The sequence below is a fragment of the Hyalella azteca genome, unplaced genomic scaffold, assembly GCF_000764305.2.
Source record: "Hyalella azteca isolate HAZT.00-mixed unplaced genomic scaffold, Hazt_2.0.2 contig6127, whole genome shotgun sequence".
NCBI classification, from domain to species: Eukaryota; Metazoa; Arthropoda; class Malacostraca; order Amphipoda; family Hyalellidae; genus Hyalella; species Hyalella azteca.
In genome coordinates, this window is record NW_025936295.1 from 930,719 (window position 1) to 946,625 (window position 15,907).

Genomic DNA, 15,907 nt, shown 5'->3' on the forward strand with positions numbered 1-15,907 from the left:
TGATCATCAGGCTTGTGTGGTGCTCAGTGAGCGCACTCACTGGTCTTTAGTACTCGCTTTAGGCACGGCTGAGTCTTTTATTTTACAAAAATAAAATTAAAAACTGATAGATGCAATTCATGTTAATTATTATTAAGAGTTATCATGCACAACTTTTTGATAGTTCCTTGCAGACGCGGTTTTTTATATTATTTGCCAGTTTTAATAATATTAATAACATGAATTTTGCCAGTCTTATTAGATTGTAAATGCATGAGTTAAATTTCATGTTCATACAACACAGTTAACTGTGAAATCATAAAACAAATTAGCTAACAAGATTGATTAACAAATTGCTAAGGTTACCAGGACTTGTATAAAGTACGCTCAAGGCATTGGTTTTGGTGGCTACTTAATTTATTATTTTTAAATCTGATCAACCTTGAATAACATGACAATGACTTGTTCAATAAAGCAGGGAAGCCATTTTTATGAAGCTGTTCCATTCCTAATTTAAAAAACACAATTTGCAGCAGTTTTATAATTCGAGAGCGATTTTAACTTATTTATGAGTTCAAACTAGAATTAAACCTAAAATTTGAAAAAAGCGCCTTCTAGAATAGAAAGAAGTCAGTAGATGACTTCATTATTGCTGGGCGAAGAGGTCTAAAAGAAGAGGGAGTAGGGCAATGGTGCGACACTAACAGGGGTATTGTGCTGTGCTAACAGCTATGCCTCTGTCACACCTGTTGCCTAGTGTGTCCTATTAAGAGTTTACTCCTCATCCTATATCACTGCTTTTACATCCTGTTCAGTAGCGAAAGTTATTAATCGAAATTTAACTTAAATCTCATTTCATGGCATCTACGTTCCGTTCACTTACTCTTCTTTTTAATTAAGATTTCTCTCTCATTTCACATTACTGTTTCTACATCTTGTTAGTTACCGTCGTTCTTAATCGAGATTTCATTTAAATGTCATATTTCTATTTCTACAATCTACGTTCTTTTCCGTAACGGTTTCCTTACTCGAAAAGTTCATTTAATACTCGTTATAAAACACATGTAGGAACCAGGAATTAATTTTTAAAACTTTTCCGTTATTAAATATGCTATAACTATTCAAATAAAATAAATATTCCAACATTTTCGTTTCGTAATCTGGTACAATTATGCAAAGGCTGAAATTGAGTCTTCCTAAATTAACTTATTAGTGTAGAGTATTGAAAATTAAGTTAAAAATGCTTTCTGTATTTAGTCTCTAGCTAGCGGAAATATTATAGGAAAAGACGCAAATCCGGGTAAGACGCAAATCCTGCTCCAAAGACGCAAATCCGGGTAAGCGAAGAAAATTATCTAAGACTGTGGGCAAATTATTTCAGCACAACTGGGATTAGGCGGGATTTCAGCGGGATTTGACATGGGATTTCATTGACAGTTCATTGATGGCCAATGGTCAGCCTGGTCCATATCGTTACAATGGAGAAGCAGTTTCTGCGGAAGCGGACACCACAGATGCTGGTGGCATGGAAACCAACGTCGGCAAGTGGCAAGTCTTTGTGTTCAACAGTTTACCTACTGTGACTGGAGGACTTGTCAACAGTCGCCTCTGAATCCATTCTAAATCATCGAAATGGTATCAATATATGAGTTTTGGAAACATTAAATATAAAATTTAAAACGTTAGGAAAACGGCAATAGACAGCAAGAATTCATGGAAAAGCATAAACGGAAACTAGAGCAACAACATCCCAACAATAATAGCCATGTTAACAGTAGACACTTGGACGGACCACCAGATTTACCATCAACAATATTGAACACTAGAAACTATATCGCGTCAACATAATCACAAATTAACGAAAATTGCAACCAGAAAATTAGCCTTTTGATCAGCATCACCATCGGCAGTAAAAACAACAGCACAAGTTTCCGCAACAAGACTACGTCAAAAAGAGAAATATCAGCACGCGCATCAGTAGCATCATTAGCAGGAAATCAACCGCCCCAGTTTCGGTAGAAGGACAACTACAGCAACATGAACATCAGCATATACGCATCACAAACAGTAATATCAGCAACGACATCAGCAGTGCAAGGGTAGTAAAGGACTCACCCTTTGACTGGAGTTTGTAGTTCCCTTCACCGCTTACTTTCTTTCTGCTCGATTACCCCCGCGATCGAGAGCGCTGGCTTCATAATACGCCTTCACATTTCTATTGATATTACGACACAAGGGACGCTTCCTTCGCAACATAAGCGATAAATAGAAACCCGCCCGATGGTACACAAACATAAGGGCTACTCGATCATGCCTGAGTTGCGTTTCTCCCTGTCACCGACGACGTCATCGGATTATAAATCATTGCATTATTTTACGCTGAAAAGATAACTCTGGAAAAAATTTTCATTCACTGGGTGATGATAACACAGCTAGAGATCCAATCGAGAAACTTAGAATAATAAAAGGATTCTCTTGGAAGAAAATAATCATACAATTATTTACACTTATCACTTCGAGCCAATTTCTGTGTTGGAAAGCGAGCACACAAGTACTCAAAATTATTTCTGATATTTGAAAAAGTCCCGGGAAATAAATTTACCACAAATTTCGAAGTTAGCCAAACTAGGAAGGGCTTACGGAAAAGCTCGAAATATCTATGCCAATTTTCGAGGGCATTTTGAAGATTGTTCGCACATGGCAGCGCAATTCGTTTTCGGCTTTAACATTTCAATAAGCAACAGCCGGGCTCTCGGACCTCAAAACGATTCCCAGTCAAAGATGGCAGAGCTAATTTAGAGGCCTCCACCACTTGATCTTCATCTGTCATCAGAGTCTCTGGGAGAGCGAAAAATCAGAGCACCACATTTGTTGCTCGACTGCGCTTTATTTCGATGCCAGGACTTGACGAGAGTGACGCAAAATTGGAGCTGAGAATGCGAGTTTGTCTCGCGATGTAACAAACTCCGGCGTGAACAAACACGTAAACTTAAATTGACTTCGCCGGCGTGGGGCGGCGCCCGCATACCGATGCCGCTCCTCAGGCCTACTTGCTTAAAACTACAGGAAAGACGCTCTGTGTTTCTTTTAAATCATGATTAAGAGTTATCTTGATGGGTACGTGGAATCTGTTAGGCTTGCTCAGTAATTCCAAATCAAAAACGAAAAAGAAAAAAATTCCGAAAAATTAAAGGGAAATGATTCTACCACGCTTCGTTGTAAATATGTTAGGCGCAAAGGCAACAGCTTAATAAAATTCAGAACAATCCTGAAAAATGTTACTTTCAGAGACAGTTAAGCAAAGATACGTTCTTGCATCGCGTCAAACGAGAAGTGAAGGCATGAAATTCCAAAACAGAAGTCAGTAGCAACATTGCTGGTCGTCCTCCAAATGCATGCGCAATCTCAAGCTAGACAATCGCAGTTCCAATCTGCAAATGAGACGGCGTAATATTCAGGCTGGGCGCCGTAAGAGGCACCTTGGACTCCGTAATGCCCTGTTTATACTTAATAGAAAGTCAGAACTCAGGAGGCTCCTGCTTGCCGGAGTCTGTTTTGCATTGTAGATTGATGCTCTGCCGCTGACAAAGCTTTTGCGCCTAAGGTTCCGAGCGTCCTCTGATGGTGGGCCTCTTTGTAGGAGCTGTGCACTAAATGTGGTCGTTTACGAAACAATCGCTGTAAAATCCGGAAACGATGTATGACAAATTTTTTATATATTCTGGCAAACTTCTTTGTATTGTAGACAAAGATTCTTATTTAATTTTAAAAGTTGTCCTTGAATGGGATATTCATTAGAACTTATCCTCCATGGGCAAGAGGGTAAATCAAATACTATTTTCAGATGCTAAACATCCGCTTAACGGAGCGGCCTATCCTCATAAATGCAGCGACAAAACAACTTCAGTCACACTTGTAGCTATATTTCCCCATCATAATTTTCAATGAGCTACGCAGATAAAATGAAATTGTAGTAAGATGCTTATCAAAGGAGCTGAGGCTACTCTTGACCAGGGCCAATACTTTCAAAAAAAGTTACGAGATCGTAAGTTCATCAGCCAATCATTGACGGCCTTTCAAGCCAAATCCACCAATCATAGACAAGAAAATAGAGCGTAAGTACTTACGTTCACTTAGCGAATTTTGAAAGTATGGCCCCAGGAGGAAAGTTTTTGTCTTGGGGGAAGGGGTTGTAAATTAAGTGGAATGGTCTTTCTGGCGGACAGAAAAGCATGGCGTCGATCTCAAGGGAGAAGCTGGCGTTCTTGGCCGATAGATGCGTAAGCCCAAGAAACTAGGGAGCTCAAGTTGAGTTGTCAGCAATCATATTATTATTACTGCGTAAGCTGAATTATTAGCAACTAAATTAATATTATTTATGACAAAGCTGAATTGTTAGCAATTACTGTGACGATCCCTAATTATATGATGGCCTTGAAATGTATGGCATATCTTCCTATGATTGGTTTATATAACGATACATTTTGAGAATAAATAGCGGAATAAATGTATCTCGAAATGGTATTAGAGCTTTAATCTTGCAATATATCCTGATTTTCAATAAAATTATTATTGAAAATAAATATTTTCAATAAAATTGCAACCTGATATACAGTTCTGGAGTTATTTGAAATTGTAATGCTATGCTGCGTCTATGAGGATTTCATTTGAACGTTGATATAGCTGCCCTCTAAGACAGTTTACTAGTAATTCAATTATAAATGTATTGCCATGGAGTAGTTGATAGACAACATGAATTCATTAGTTCATCCCAATTGTAAATTAAAATGAAAATTTAAGCAACAAACAAGGAAAATTATTTTCCGTTCATTGAAAATACGTTACCTGCCTGTATCGCTACTCCATAAATAAAATTGTTAAAAAAACAAATCAGCACTGATGATGCTAAAATATTGAACAATCGATCAGTCTACGAAAAACGTATGGTTCTCGACTCTCAGGATAAATAGAAATAAATTACATTAGAAGTTGTGCCCTAGGCATTAGAAGTTCAACAAACAGGAGACAAATAAAGCACTTAAAGCAACGGGAATACGAACGATACGAGCATGACATTGTTTAGCGCTGGAGGAACGGTGTTGCGTACAGAATTCATGCGCCTTATGAATTTTACTAGCATAATCAAGAGGAAATTAAAATAAAACAGCAGGAAAAAATTTCTAGGGGAATGGTGGAGTACAATTAAACACACTAACAAAGCTTTAAAAAATTTCCTTACCTTGGAAGAATCACCGAGTTTTAAGAAGAAGGAACAAAGCAAATTAAAATTAGTTGTAAACAAATTAACCTTCATAAAATAATGCAGTGCTTGGGTGTACATCACGTGAGGGTGCAGAAGACGGTGGTGCAAACTAAGGTGGATTCTTGAAGTCTACAAGCAAATATCGATGATGAACCCAATCGGAAAGCACAGGCAATTCATGTGCAGCAAACCGTTGGTCGCATTAAATACAACCGAAATGCGGCTATGATCATTTACAGGGTATTAACCCTTTGTCTAGTGGCGGTAACTTTAGTTACCAGGTTCTTCGATAAGAATAAAACTGACGGCGAATAATGAGTCCGTAGACAAAGTGTTAAGGGGTGCGCTGCGCCACACTGAAGCGAATCGCGTGCACTCTACAGAAGCAAACTCAGAAAATTGGGTCTCGAGATGAGACCGCCGGAAATTCTTGCAGGAGGTGCGATCGTGCAAAACGGAACGTGGGTCGGTAACATTTTGCATTACCTGTTAATGGATGATACAGAAGGGACATTTTCTTGCGTACACACGCCTTCTGCTAAGAGCCGGTCGCGGATTTCCCAAGCAAACATCGTGGGATTCTCTCTTTTGTATTTGGCTATAGCGTCCACAACTATGGGAGTCGCCACTTTGGGTTTGGATCCTCCAATGACGCCGGCTTTGTAGCTACCCGTTTCGTAATATCTAAGGAAGGATCGACAAGAATAAAAGGTTAGACATGTAAATAAGAACCCACCTATTAATGCTAGACACTGAAGGAACCGACTCTTGGTCGCATATGTTGTCGGCTAGAAGTCGTTCCCTGATCTCCCACGCGAACATCGTAGGGTTCTGTTTTTTGTATCCAGCAATTGCATCTACGACATTTGGAGTAGCCACTTTGGGTTTAGAGCCGCCAATCACACCTGGCCTGATGGAACCTGTCTCGTAAAACCTGGAAAAAGATATTTGATAATATGAAGACAGTGATTAGAAATTAAGCAAAGGTGCGTTAGTTGTTAGTTGGTCAGTTCGTAGCTGTGATGGCCATCAACCCCAAAGGTTTCTTTGCTTCATAAATGGACATCACAACATTGACCTGTAGAAATAACGAAGACAAAAACAAATGGAATTTTAACGTAATGTTCGGAATAATTACATTTATTCATGCTCACATGTCAAGAAAGTGCACGAATGTACGAGAGAATACAATCAAGCAGTTCAAATGAAGATCGTCCTCAATAAGGAGCTCTAAAATTTTTCAATTTCAGTTTTGCACAATTTACCTTGGCAGAGTTTTAACATAAATGATGTAAATAGTTAAAATCAAATTTAAATCCCTTTCAAACTTATAAGTCACCAGCAATTTTTTTCCGAATTCGTTAGACGTCAAAAAAAGTTTGAAGAATTTGATCTAAAATACCTTTTTCCTTTGTGTCCTTAACAGTAATGAATGATTAAAAATTAAAACTGAATGTAATTTTCTGAAATATGATGCATAAATCGAATAATTTTTAATGAGCTACAGTTCTGCGTCATGCCAGAGGCTTGACGAGCGTTGTGGCAACAACAGTCAGGCTGGATGAGTGCGCCAGACAGGGACAAGCAGTTAATGTTAAAGCCAGGGGAGAGGTTGGTGTACAGGGGGACCGCCACATAGCCTCCCTATATCGCAGCAAGGGGGGCTGTGATTGGATTATGCAGATGGGGAGCAACACATGGTTTGAGTCATTTCCCGCCTCACTCCTGGGGGGTTAGAGCGCGAGTGCTTCGTCTCCCAGAAGCCCAACTTTAAAGGAAAGCGCAACAATGGAGTCTGTGAAGGTAATGTGCTACGCCAGACTCACGTCAAGCGCGGTAACAGAAAGAACGCAAAGCCAACATCAAATAGAATGAATAACAGAATGTGCGATGTTTGCTGAATGCGCAAAGCGTCAAGGACCCAGGCTCTTATTTGACTTCTGGATCAGGGGCCATACTTTCAAAATTCGCTAAGTGAACGTAAGTACTTAAGCTCTAGTTTCTAGTCCATGATTGGTGGATTTTGCTTGAAAGGCCGTCGATGATTGGCTGAAGAACTTACGATCTCTTAACTTTTTTTGAAAGTATATATAGGCCCAGGAGGATGATGTGGCATTCGTCTCCTGATCTTATGATAAAGATCCCTCCTTATAGAATATACCTTCAATATCAAACGTACATTCTGTGGGGCATTGTAATCCATATTTATTATTTAATTTCGTCGCATTTCAATAAGCGAATATATGCAATACAACTATTGCTCTGTTTAAAGCGAAGGAACTGGAAAAATTTGGAACATAGGTTCAAAGAAAATTATAAAAATTTTCAAATATGAATTAATTCGGATTCAGTAACACGGACCCTGATGAACTTAGACGTTGGCAGACATAAAAAATTCACTTTGCTCGTAATACCAAAATAAAGTGCAAACCAATCTTTTAAATAAACTTACTGCTGAAAATGAACTTACTTACTACTGAAAATGCTTTTGAATTAGACAGCAAAACTTTTCGAAGCCGTTTAATTTTGACCCGGAGAAGTGACTAGGAAGTAAGCAAGCTCTTGAGTCCGTATAACTGGCAGGATCAGAGTGGGAGGTCGTATCCGCGCTACCGCCGGCCTTACGACGCTCTTTGCTAAGGGCGCAAGTCGGGTGCTCCGCTGGTCAATTTAGAACACTCGCTGGGACGTAAGCAGGTGTTTTCAGGGGAGTTTGTGTGAATTTTCGTAGGAAAACTGGGATTGAGCGAATCAAACGCGGCGTATAATATACACAAGGAGGTATATCGGTCAAAATGTTAATATGTCGTATAGATTTGAGCTCCGGGAACATTATCTAGATGGATATCTTGGATTAAGAAAGGCGCTTAACTAACATAATTTTGTCAAAAGTGATTCGGCCGGAATAAGAGTATTCAGAGAAGAAAAACCTAAATATTTTTTAATAAATATGAATTTTTTATTAATGGTCCATAGCCTTGAGTACTATAAAATCTTGAGTGCAGAAATGGACAAATTTTCCAATACACGAAAACGTGGAAATATCAAACCAAGTACCCCGATACCAATCCATTTAGTACTGAGTTGAAATTTTCGGGTCTAGCTGGAGAACAGCGAAGTTAGAAGCTCGTCTAAAGTAGCGCCACGGCTGAGCTCAAGCGGCAAATGTACTCTCGAAGAACAGATCGGATTGTTCTGCAGTCTATTGGGAACTTATCTAAGATGTTCGAACCGTTCTTCTCATGAGAACGAATCTAAAATAGTCCCTTTCTAGGGCGTATTCGCTGGGTAGTATCTAAGATGTTTAACTGTTCTTCTCTAAAGTGACTGAAAGCTTATCTGTGATTTTCGAACTGTTCCTCTCCGATTGAGATATAATCTTGGGATATAATATATATAATCCTCTCCGATTCCTCTCGATTGAGATATAATCTGAGATGCTTGAACTCTTCTCAGGGTCTATTGGAAAATTATATATCAAAGTTGTTTGAACTGTCATTTTCGCAAGAGTTCGGGCAGTTAGTTTCAAGATATTGAGATGATCGATCAGTTAGAATCAATTAAGCCTATATATATATAGTTTTCCCAATAAAGCTATAAATAAATTTTTCCTCATTGAAATCTATACTCTTATTCTGCACAATATTGTTTCTTCTTTTTGCAATTTAGAGACGTAAAATAATTGTAAAGTTAATCAGTGACAACGTTGGATCTGGTTCATAAATATCTTAAAATAATTGAAAATTCATAATTATTTCAGACGCTCGTTAAATGTTTTAAGAGGACAAAATGCAAGAAGAGTAAAATCAACCTTGAGAACTAGTAATACTGTATTTACATATAACCGAACTGTGTAACTTGAATAGGGTAAACTCATCGAATAGACCTTAAAAAGATGGCAATACATTATGTCCCCACTGTTATAAATTATAAATATTTCATTGGCAACAATGCAAATACGATAACAAAAGAGCACAATTCCACTTTATTTTCAATCACACAAAGATTCATTCTTTCATGAAAGAGAAACGATACAATTATTGCCCGTATAACGGCAAAAGATACGGAGTATCTAAAATAGTCCCTTCTTAGGGCGTATTCGCTGGGTAGTATCTAAGATGTTTGAACTGTTCTTCTCATGAGAACCAATCTAAAATAGTCCCTTTTAGGTGTATTCGCTAGGTAGTATCTAAGATGTCCGAACTGTTCTTTTCTAAAGTGACTGAAAGCTTATCTGAGATTTTCAACCTGTTCCTCTCCAAGTCAATTGAAATATAATCTGAGATGCTTGAACTCTTCTCAAGGTCTATGGGAAAATTATGTATCAAAGATGTTTGAACTGTCATTTTTGCAAGTGTTCGGGCAGTTAGTTTCAAGATATTGAGATGATCGATCAGTTAGAATCAATTAAGACTATATAGTTTTCCCAATGAAGCTATATATAAATTTTTCCTAATTGAAGTCTATACTCTTATTCTGCACAACATTAATTGTTTCTTCTTTTTGCAATTTAGAGACGCAAAAATAATTGTAAAGTTAATCAGTGAGAACGTTGGATCTGGTTCATAAATATCTTAAAATAATTGAAAATTCATAATAATTTCAGACGCTTGTTAAATGCTTTAAGAGGATAAAATGCAAAATGAGTAAAATTAACCCTGAGAACTAGTACTATTTATAACTGAATAGTGTAATTTGAATAGAGTAAATGCATCGAATAGACCTCAAGAAGATGGCAATACATTATGTTCCCACTGTTATAAATTATAAATATTTCATTGACGACAAAGCAAATACGACAAAAAAAAGAGCACAATTCCACTTTATTTTCAATTACACAAAGATTCATTCTTTCTTGAAAGAGAAACGGTACAATTATTGCCCGTATAACGGCAAAAGATACGGAGTTTTTTTTTCCGTGTCACGGTGCTTGCGAAACGGCGCTGTGTGTGGTCGCCCGCGCGCAATCGGCCGGGATATTCGTGTCTTGTATTGAGTTTTTTGAGTGCGTTGAACTAAATTATAGGTGAAATTATAGATGAAGTTGTAGTGTGTTTCACTTGGTTAGACAGAATAGTTTTTGTTGGATTTGTAATGTGTTTTAAGTGGATTTTTCGTTGTATTGTAAGAATCTTTCGCTAGTATTTAGACTACTTTGCAATTTATAAAAGCTTCAAAAACTGTATATTGTTCAGGGTTCACTAGGCGAAAACTGGCGCTAAGGCAGGCACTAAATGTGCTGCTGCCGCTGCCTAACAACACAGAAAAATTGCCATTACAGCAAAAACATTCGTATCTTCGACTAGCAAGTGAAACCCATCACAGCTGACAACTAAATATTCGTACTAGCTATAGTGATATCTATCACAGTTGACACCTATAGCACCCACTGCTCTCGGCAGCAATCGCCAATAATATCGCCACTTTGACAATAGTATTGTCACTGCAAATGCCTAGCAAGCGCATACTTGTAGCATGCTGCACAATAGTGATGCCGCATCCACGCGCGTCACAAGACGCTGCCACACAATTAGCCAGCATGTGGCAATGTGGCATCTACAAGCGCCACAAAGAGCCGAGAGCTGGTGCTAGTTTCACACTGTCATAACCCCGCAGATCCGCCATCAGTTCTTGGGCGGTGTCTTCTAATTAATCACAAGATCAGTGAGCGGGAAAATTCATCGATTAAACTCCCCATCCGAACTAGATGACGGCCATCACGGCTCTAATGCCGGCCGTCAGCTGCGGCATAGCGGCTCTAATGCCGGCCGTCAGTCACGACCATCACGGCTCTAATGCCGGCCGTCAGCCACAGCATCACGGCTCTAATGTCGGCCGTAAGCTGCGGCATATCGGCTCTAATGTCGGCCGTAAGCCACGACCATTGCAGTTCTAATGCCTGCCGTCAGCCACGGAAATAACAGCCGTCAGACATTAATTTTATTATTCATATTATTTCATAATATCAACGGAAATTAATAATTGCAGTTACTCTATGCATTCAACTGGTTTAAATGATATTAATTTCTTGCTCATGTCACAAAATATAGTTGTGAGCGTGAGGGGAAATTGCTGTTGCTAATGTCAGGGAAATTGTAAGTGACCCTTAATTTATTGAGGAGGATAAATTTCTTCACTCTTAACGATGCTTCTTCTCATCGTTGTTTGTAAATTTATACGAATAATAAGGACATGTTGCCAGTGAAGCATCTTCGTATATGTCAGCTTCAGCAGCCTTGCAAGCTAATGAGGTGAATGAAACACGCTCAATTGATCTGGAAACTGAAATTCAGTGAAATGCGATGAAGGAAACCGGCGCGTTCAGTGTGGTGAGGGAAACAGCCGCGTTCAGTGCGGTTATGGAAACAGGCGCGTGTAGTGCGGTGATGGAAACAGGCGCGTTCAATGTAGTGAGGGAAACAGGCGCGTTCAGTGTGGGAGGGAAACAAGCGCGTTCAGTGTGGTGAGGGAAACAGGCGCGTTCAATGTTTGTGGGAGGGAAACAGGCGCGTTCAATGTGGTGAGGGAAACAGGCGCGTTCAGTGTGGGAGGGAAACAGACGCGTTCAATTTGGTGAGGGAAACAGGCGCGTTCAATGCGGTGAGGGAAACAGGCTCAGGGCCTCGCCGGTTCGAGGACACCCCAATTATCCCGACTAAAAGGGTCCTAAAAAGCGACTCGATTACTAAGAGCATCCATTAATGGTTATAAATTTCCAGAAGGCCAGTTACACCAGATGGCTCCATTCCTTTCCAATTGCAATGCAAATGGGGAATTANCTAAGAGCATCCATTAATGGTTATAAATTTCCAGAAGGCCAGTTACACCAGATGGCTCCATTCCTTTCCAATTGCAATGCAAATGGGGAATTATACGTCATTGGAACCCTCAGTCGGGGCGAGACTTCTGCTCAGCCTTTTCAACGTCACACGTGCGCATCGTCCTTGTGCTTCGTCGCTTTCGTGCTCGTCTTCGTTGCGCACTTTAATTTTGCTTTGGTTATAACTATAATTATAATTATAAATATAATTATAATTGCTGTTGTTGCGCAATCTGTTCTAGCCACCTTTGTTGCGAAGTTCATAATTACGCGCTCTGCTGTTGCGGATTTTATTATAGTCACCTTTGTTGTTGCGTTGTTTATAATTGAAAAATTTCTGTTGCGCAATACATTTGTGCAATTTACAGGTGAACTGTTTACAATTGCACAACTTTTGTGGTCTGCAGACTGTTATGTATGTTATTGATGTTGCACATTTCAGTGTTAGAGAATCAATCGTCACACGGTTCAGTGCTTGGCACTTTACACGTGGACCTTCATAGGGCATTTTACTATCTTGCTCTGCCCTCGTTGGTGCGATACCTTAATATATTCAGATACCCATCATTCTCGAGCGTAAATCTGACGTTTATTAGACGACGTTTATTAGAATATTGCAGAAAAATAAAGAATTATTATTATTAAGTTATTTTCTATGCCCTTTGCTATTGAGAAGGAATGTTTATTTATTGCAAGGATTAGTGATCACAATATTTGATCACGTTTTTAAACTAATTGTAAATATACTTCAAGTGACGATTGAAAATAAAAATAAATTAGATGCAAATGGAAAAAATTGAGCATTTGATGTGATTGAATCAAATATACCTGATCTTTGATAAAATAATTTTAGAATGAGAATGTAAATATATAATCGTTGCCATGATGGCGATCATTAATCCGAAAATCATACCTACATGATTAATCCTTCGCCACGACACAACCATCGGCTAACCACTGAGATTTTTTGTTAACAGGGCAACAGATGTCAGCGCTATGATCACGAGATTGACATTAACATCAGACGCTCGTTTACTGGAAAAAGCAATGCTCACTTACATGAAAATGGAAACAAAATCACTACATTATTTCACGGGGCAATGGAGCGGTAGTAAGCAACGTATTTTGTGTGTGTTGGAAATGCGTTCATGCTGTGTTGGTGAATTGATAATTCTTATAATTTCTTATTTCTTCTTCTTATTTCTTATATAATTCTTATATTCTTATAATTATAAGAATTATAAACCTACAATACACAGTTAATAGAATCAATATAGCTTAAAAATTCCAAGCTTTGCTAAAAAATTTTAGTTCCTCTAGAATAAATGCAGCTATTTTTTCATCGTTTGGAGCTCAGCGATTTTTGTATAGTGCGAATTTTTTCTGATCCAAGTTTACACTGGAAGATCCATTGAGCGCAATACTTTTGTATGTATTGAGAAAATCTACTCTTATTTGATATATTTTTTAGATCATGATTATTATAAATTCTCGTAAGATATTTATCCACAGAGAACATGATTAAAGGAAATGCGCTGCGGACCAATATTGCCAGCAGGTCGCCGCACTCGAGCAGAACGCGCGGCCGTCGTGCATCCAAAAACATTTTTGGTTTGGCCAAGGAAGAGAAAAAGCGACCATCAGGCGATTAAACGTCCGAGTATGATGCACACGCCTGATGGATTGTGGCTAGAGGATGTGGCTAGAGGATTTTGCTAGAGGATGTGGTTTGAAGATATTGCTAGAAGATGTGGCTAGCAGATGTTGCTTGAAGATTTTGCTAGACGAAGTGGCTAGAGGATGTGGCTAGAGGATTTTGCTAGAGGATGTGGTTTGAAGATATTGCTAGAAGATGTGGCTAGAAGATTTGTTTTGAAGATGTTGCTAGACGAAGTGGCTAGAGGATGTGGCTAGGAGATTTTGCTAGAGGATGTTGTTTGAAGATATTGCTAGAGGATGTGTCTAGAAGATGTTGCTTGAAGATGTGGCTAGGAGATTTTGCTAGAGGATGTGGCTAGAGGATGTGGCTAGAAGATGTGGCCAGAGGATGTGGTTTGAAGATTTTGCTGGAGGATGTGGCTAGAAGATGTGGCTTGACGATGTGGCTAGACGAAGTGGCTAGAAGATGTGGCTAGAAGATGTGACCAGAAAATGTGGCTAGAAGACGTGGCTGTATCGTCGCGGCCAGTATGGCTTTTCCCGCAGCTCTTCAGCAGCAAATGTTGAACAATGATATTTTTACTGCACCTAATAATGTTGCAAATACGAAGGCTTCCTTGACGATGTTCTGGAGTGATGTGAGGAGTGATATACTGGGTTGGCTTTTTTGGTCGTTTGATATATTAAATTTTGTGAAATTTTTTATGGCCCCTAATGCTGTAAATGTGACGATGCAGCCAGGCATATGTTTTTCTGTAACCTTTTACTAAAAAAATATTCGACGAAGAATTTCTCGTTGCTTCTATAGTTGAAGATGTGACAATGCGCTACTTTTTTTACCACTCATTAACTAAATTATTTGCTAAGTTGTATCTTTGACTTCTTCCACACGTCTCATACCACTTTATGTTTAACTAGCGGAATGATTTTTTGCCTTCAATTAAATAAATAGAGAGTTTTTTCTTAATTTTATGCATATATTAATTTTGTTTATGGGATTACTGTTGCTGATGCAGTATCATAATATATTTGTTTTGGAAGGAAATAAATTAGGTTCAGAAATATATGCAGGCTTAGTCATATTGCTTGTAGTAATTTCCTTTCACTCTCTTCTATAGCGGCCAAATGGATTATTGAGTGCCTTCATCTGAGGTATACTTTCTAGCGACATATTATTACCGTGAAATAAAACTGTCGCGACAGCGTTTCAATAAATAATAATAATTCATCACTAGACTTATAATTAATCACAACTCATTTAATAAAAAAACTGATAATGAATTTCCTGCTTTAGGATTCCCATGCATAACTGCCGGGAACAATCGATCGAATAACGGAATATTTTCTACACCAATTTTTTTTTTGTGCATCCAAATCACTCGGTTGAGGTCCACACGCCAGGAACTATAGGCACATCGAGGAGCACTTAAGGTCGGGATGAAACGAGGGTTACGTTTGAAATTGCAGACATGTGGACTCCATAAGTCACGACGACCATCAAAATTATATGCGACGTCTACAGCAGGTCCGTAGGAGGTCCATAAGACTTCCAAAGGATCTCTATGGGTTCTAAATGAGCTTATAGAGAGAACGCAGCGAGTGCGGTGACTGCTCTGCCGCGTGTCTCCTCGCAGCGACTTAAACTTCAAACCTCGACTTGGAGTTGCGATCACAAAAGCGGAAATGGAAGGAAACGATCGCAGGAGAGAGGCCTAGAGAGGACCTAAGAGCGGGGGAGGACATGAGGGTCGGAAAAAGGGGACTAAAGTTCGGGAGGGGGGATTGGAAGGCTCTAAAGGCACGAGAAACAATAATGAATCTGGTGAAATGAAACTCAGAGGCGAGACCGGGAACACGAATGTGAGGGTAAGAGTATCGGAATAAATGCATACGTATTAAAATAAGAAGAACTCAGATTGAAAGGGAGGTGATACAGGAAGAAACAGCGATCAACTGACGGAAAAAAATTGCGCTGGCAACCTACATCATGAAGAACGGAAGAAAACAATAAAAAAAGTTTTATTGTTATAAAGAGAAATTATAGCTTGCATGAATTTTCTCATCTATTCTGTTTGTAGAGATGGATAGTGAAAAAAATCAATATTAAAAACATACAACGTATGATTAGGTTATAATCACGAAATGGAAAATTGCAAATTTTTGCCTATTATGTCTGAGGGTAAGGA

The 15,907-nt window shown here is 38.8% G+C and overlaps 1 protein-coding gene across 1 annotated transcript in view; it reads right to left on the reverse strand.

Moving 5' to 3' along the window:
- Positions 1 to 15,907, reverse strand: part of LOC108669018 (paired box protein Pax-2-B) — a 61,217-nt gene that overhangs the window by 22,206 nt on the left and 23,104 nt on the right. The window contains exon 3 of the mRNA XM_047880746.1: positions 5,979 to 6,176. Coding sequence (XP_047736702.1) covers positions 5,979 to 6,176 — 198 coding nt within the window. The remainder of the gene's footprint in view (positions 1 to 5,978; positions 6,177 to 15,907) is intronic.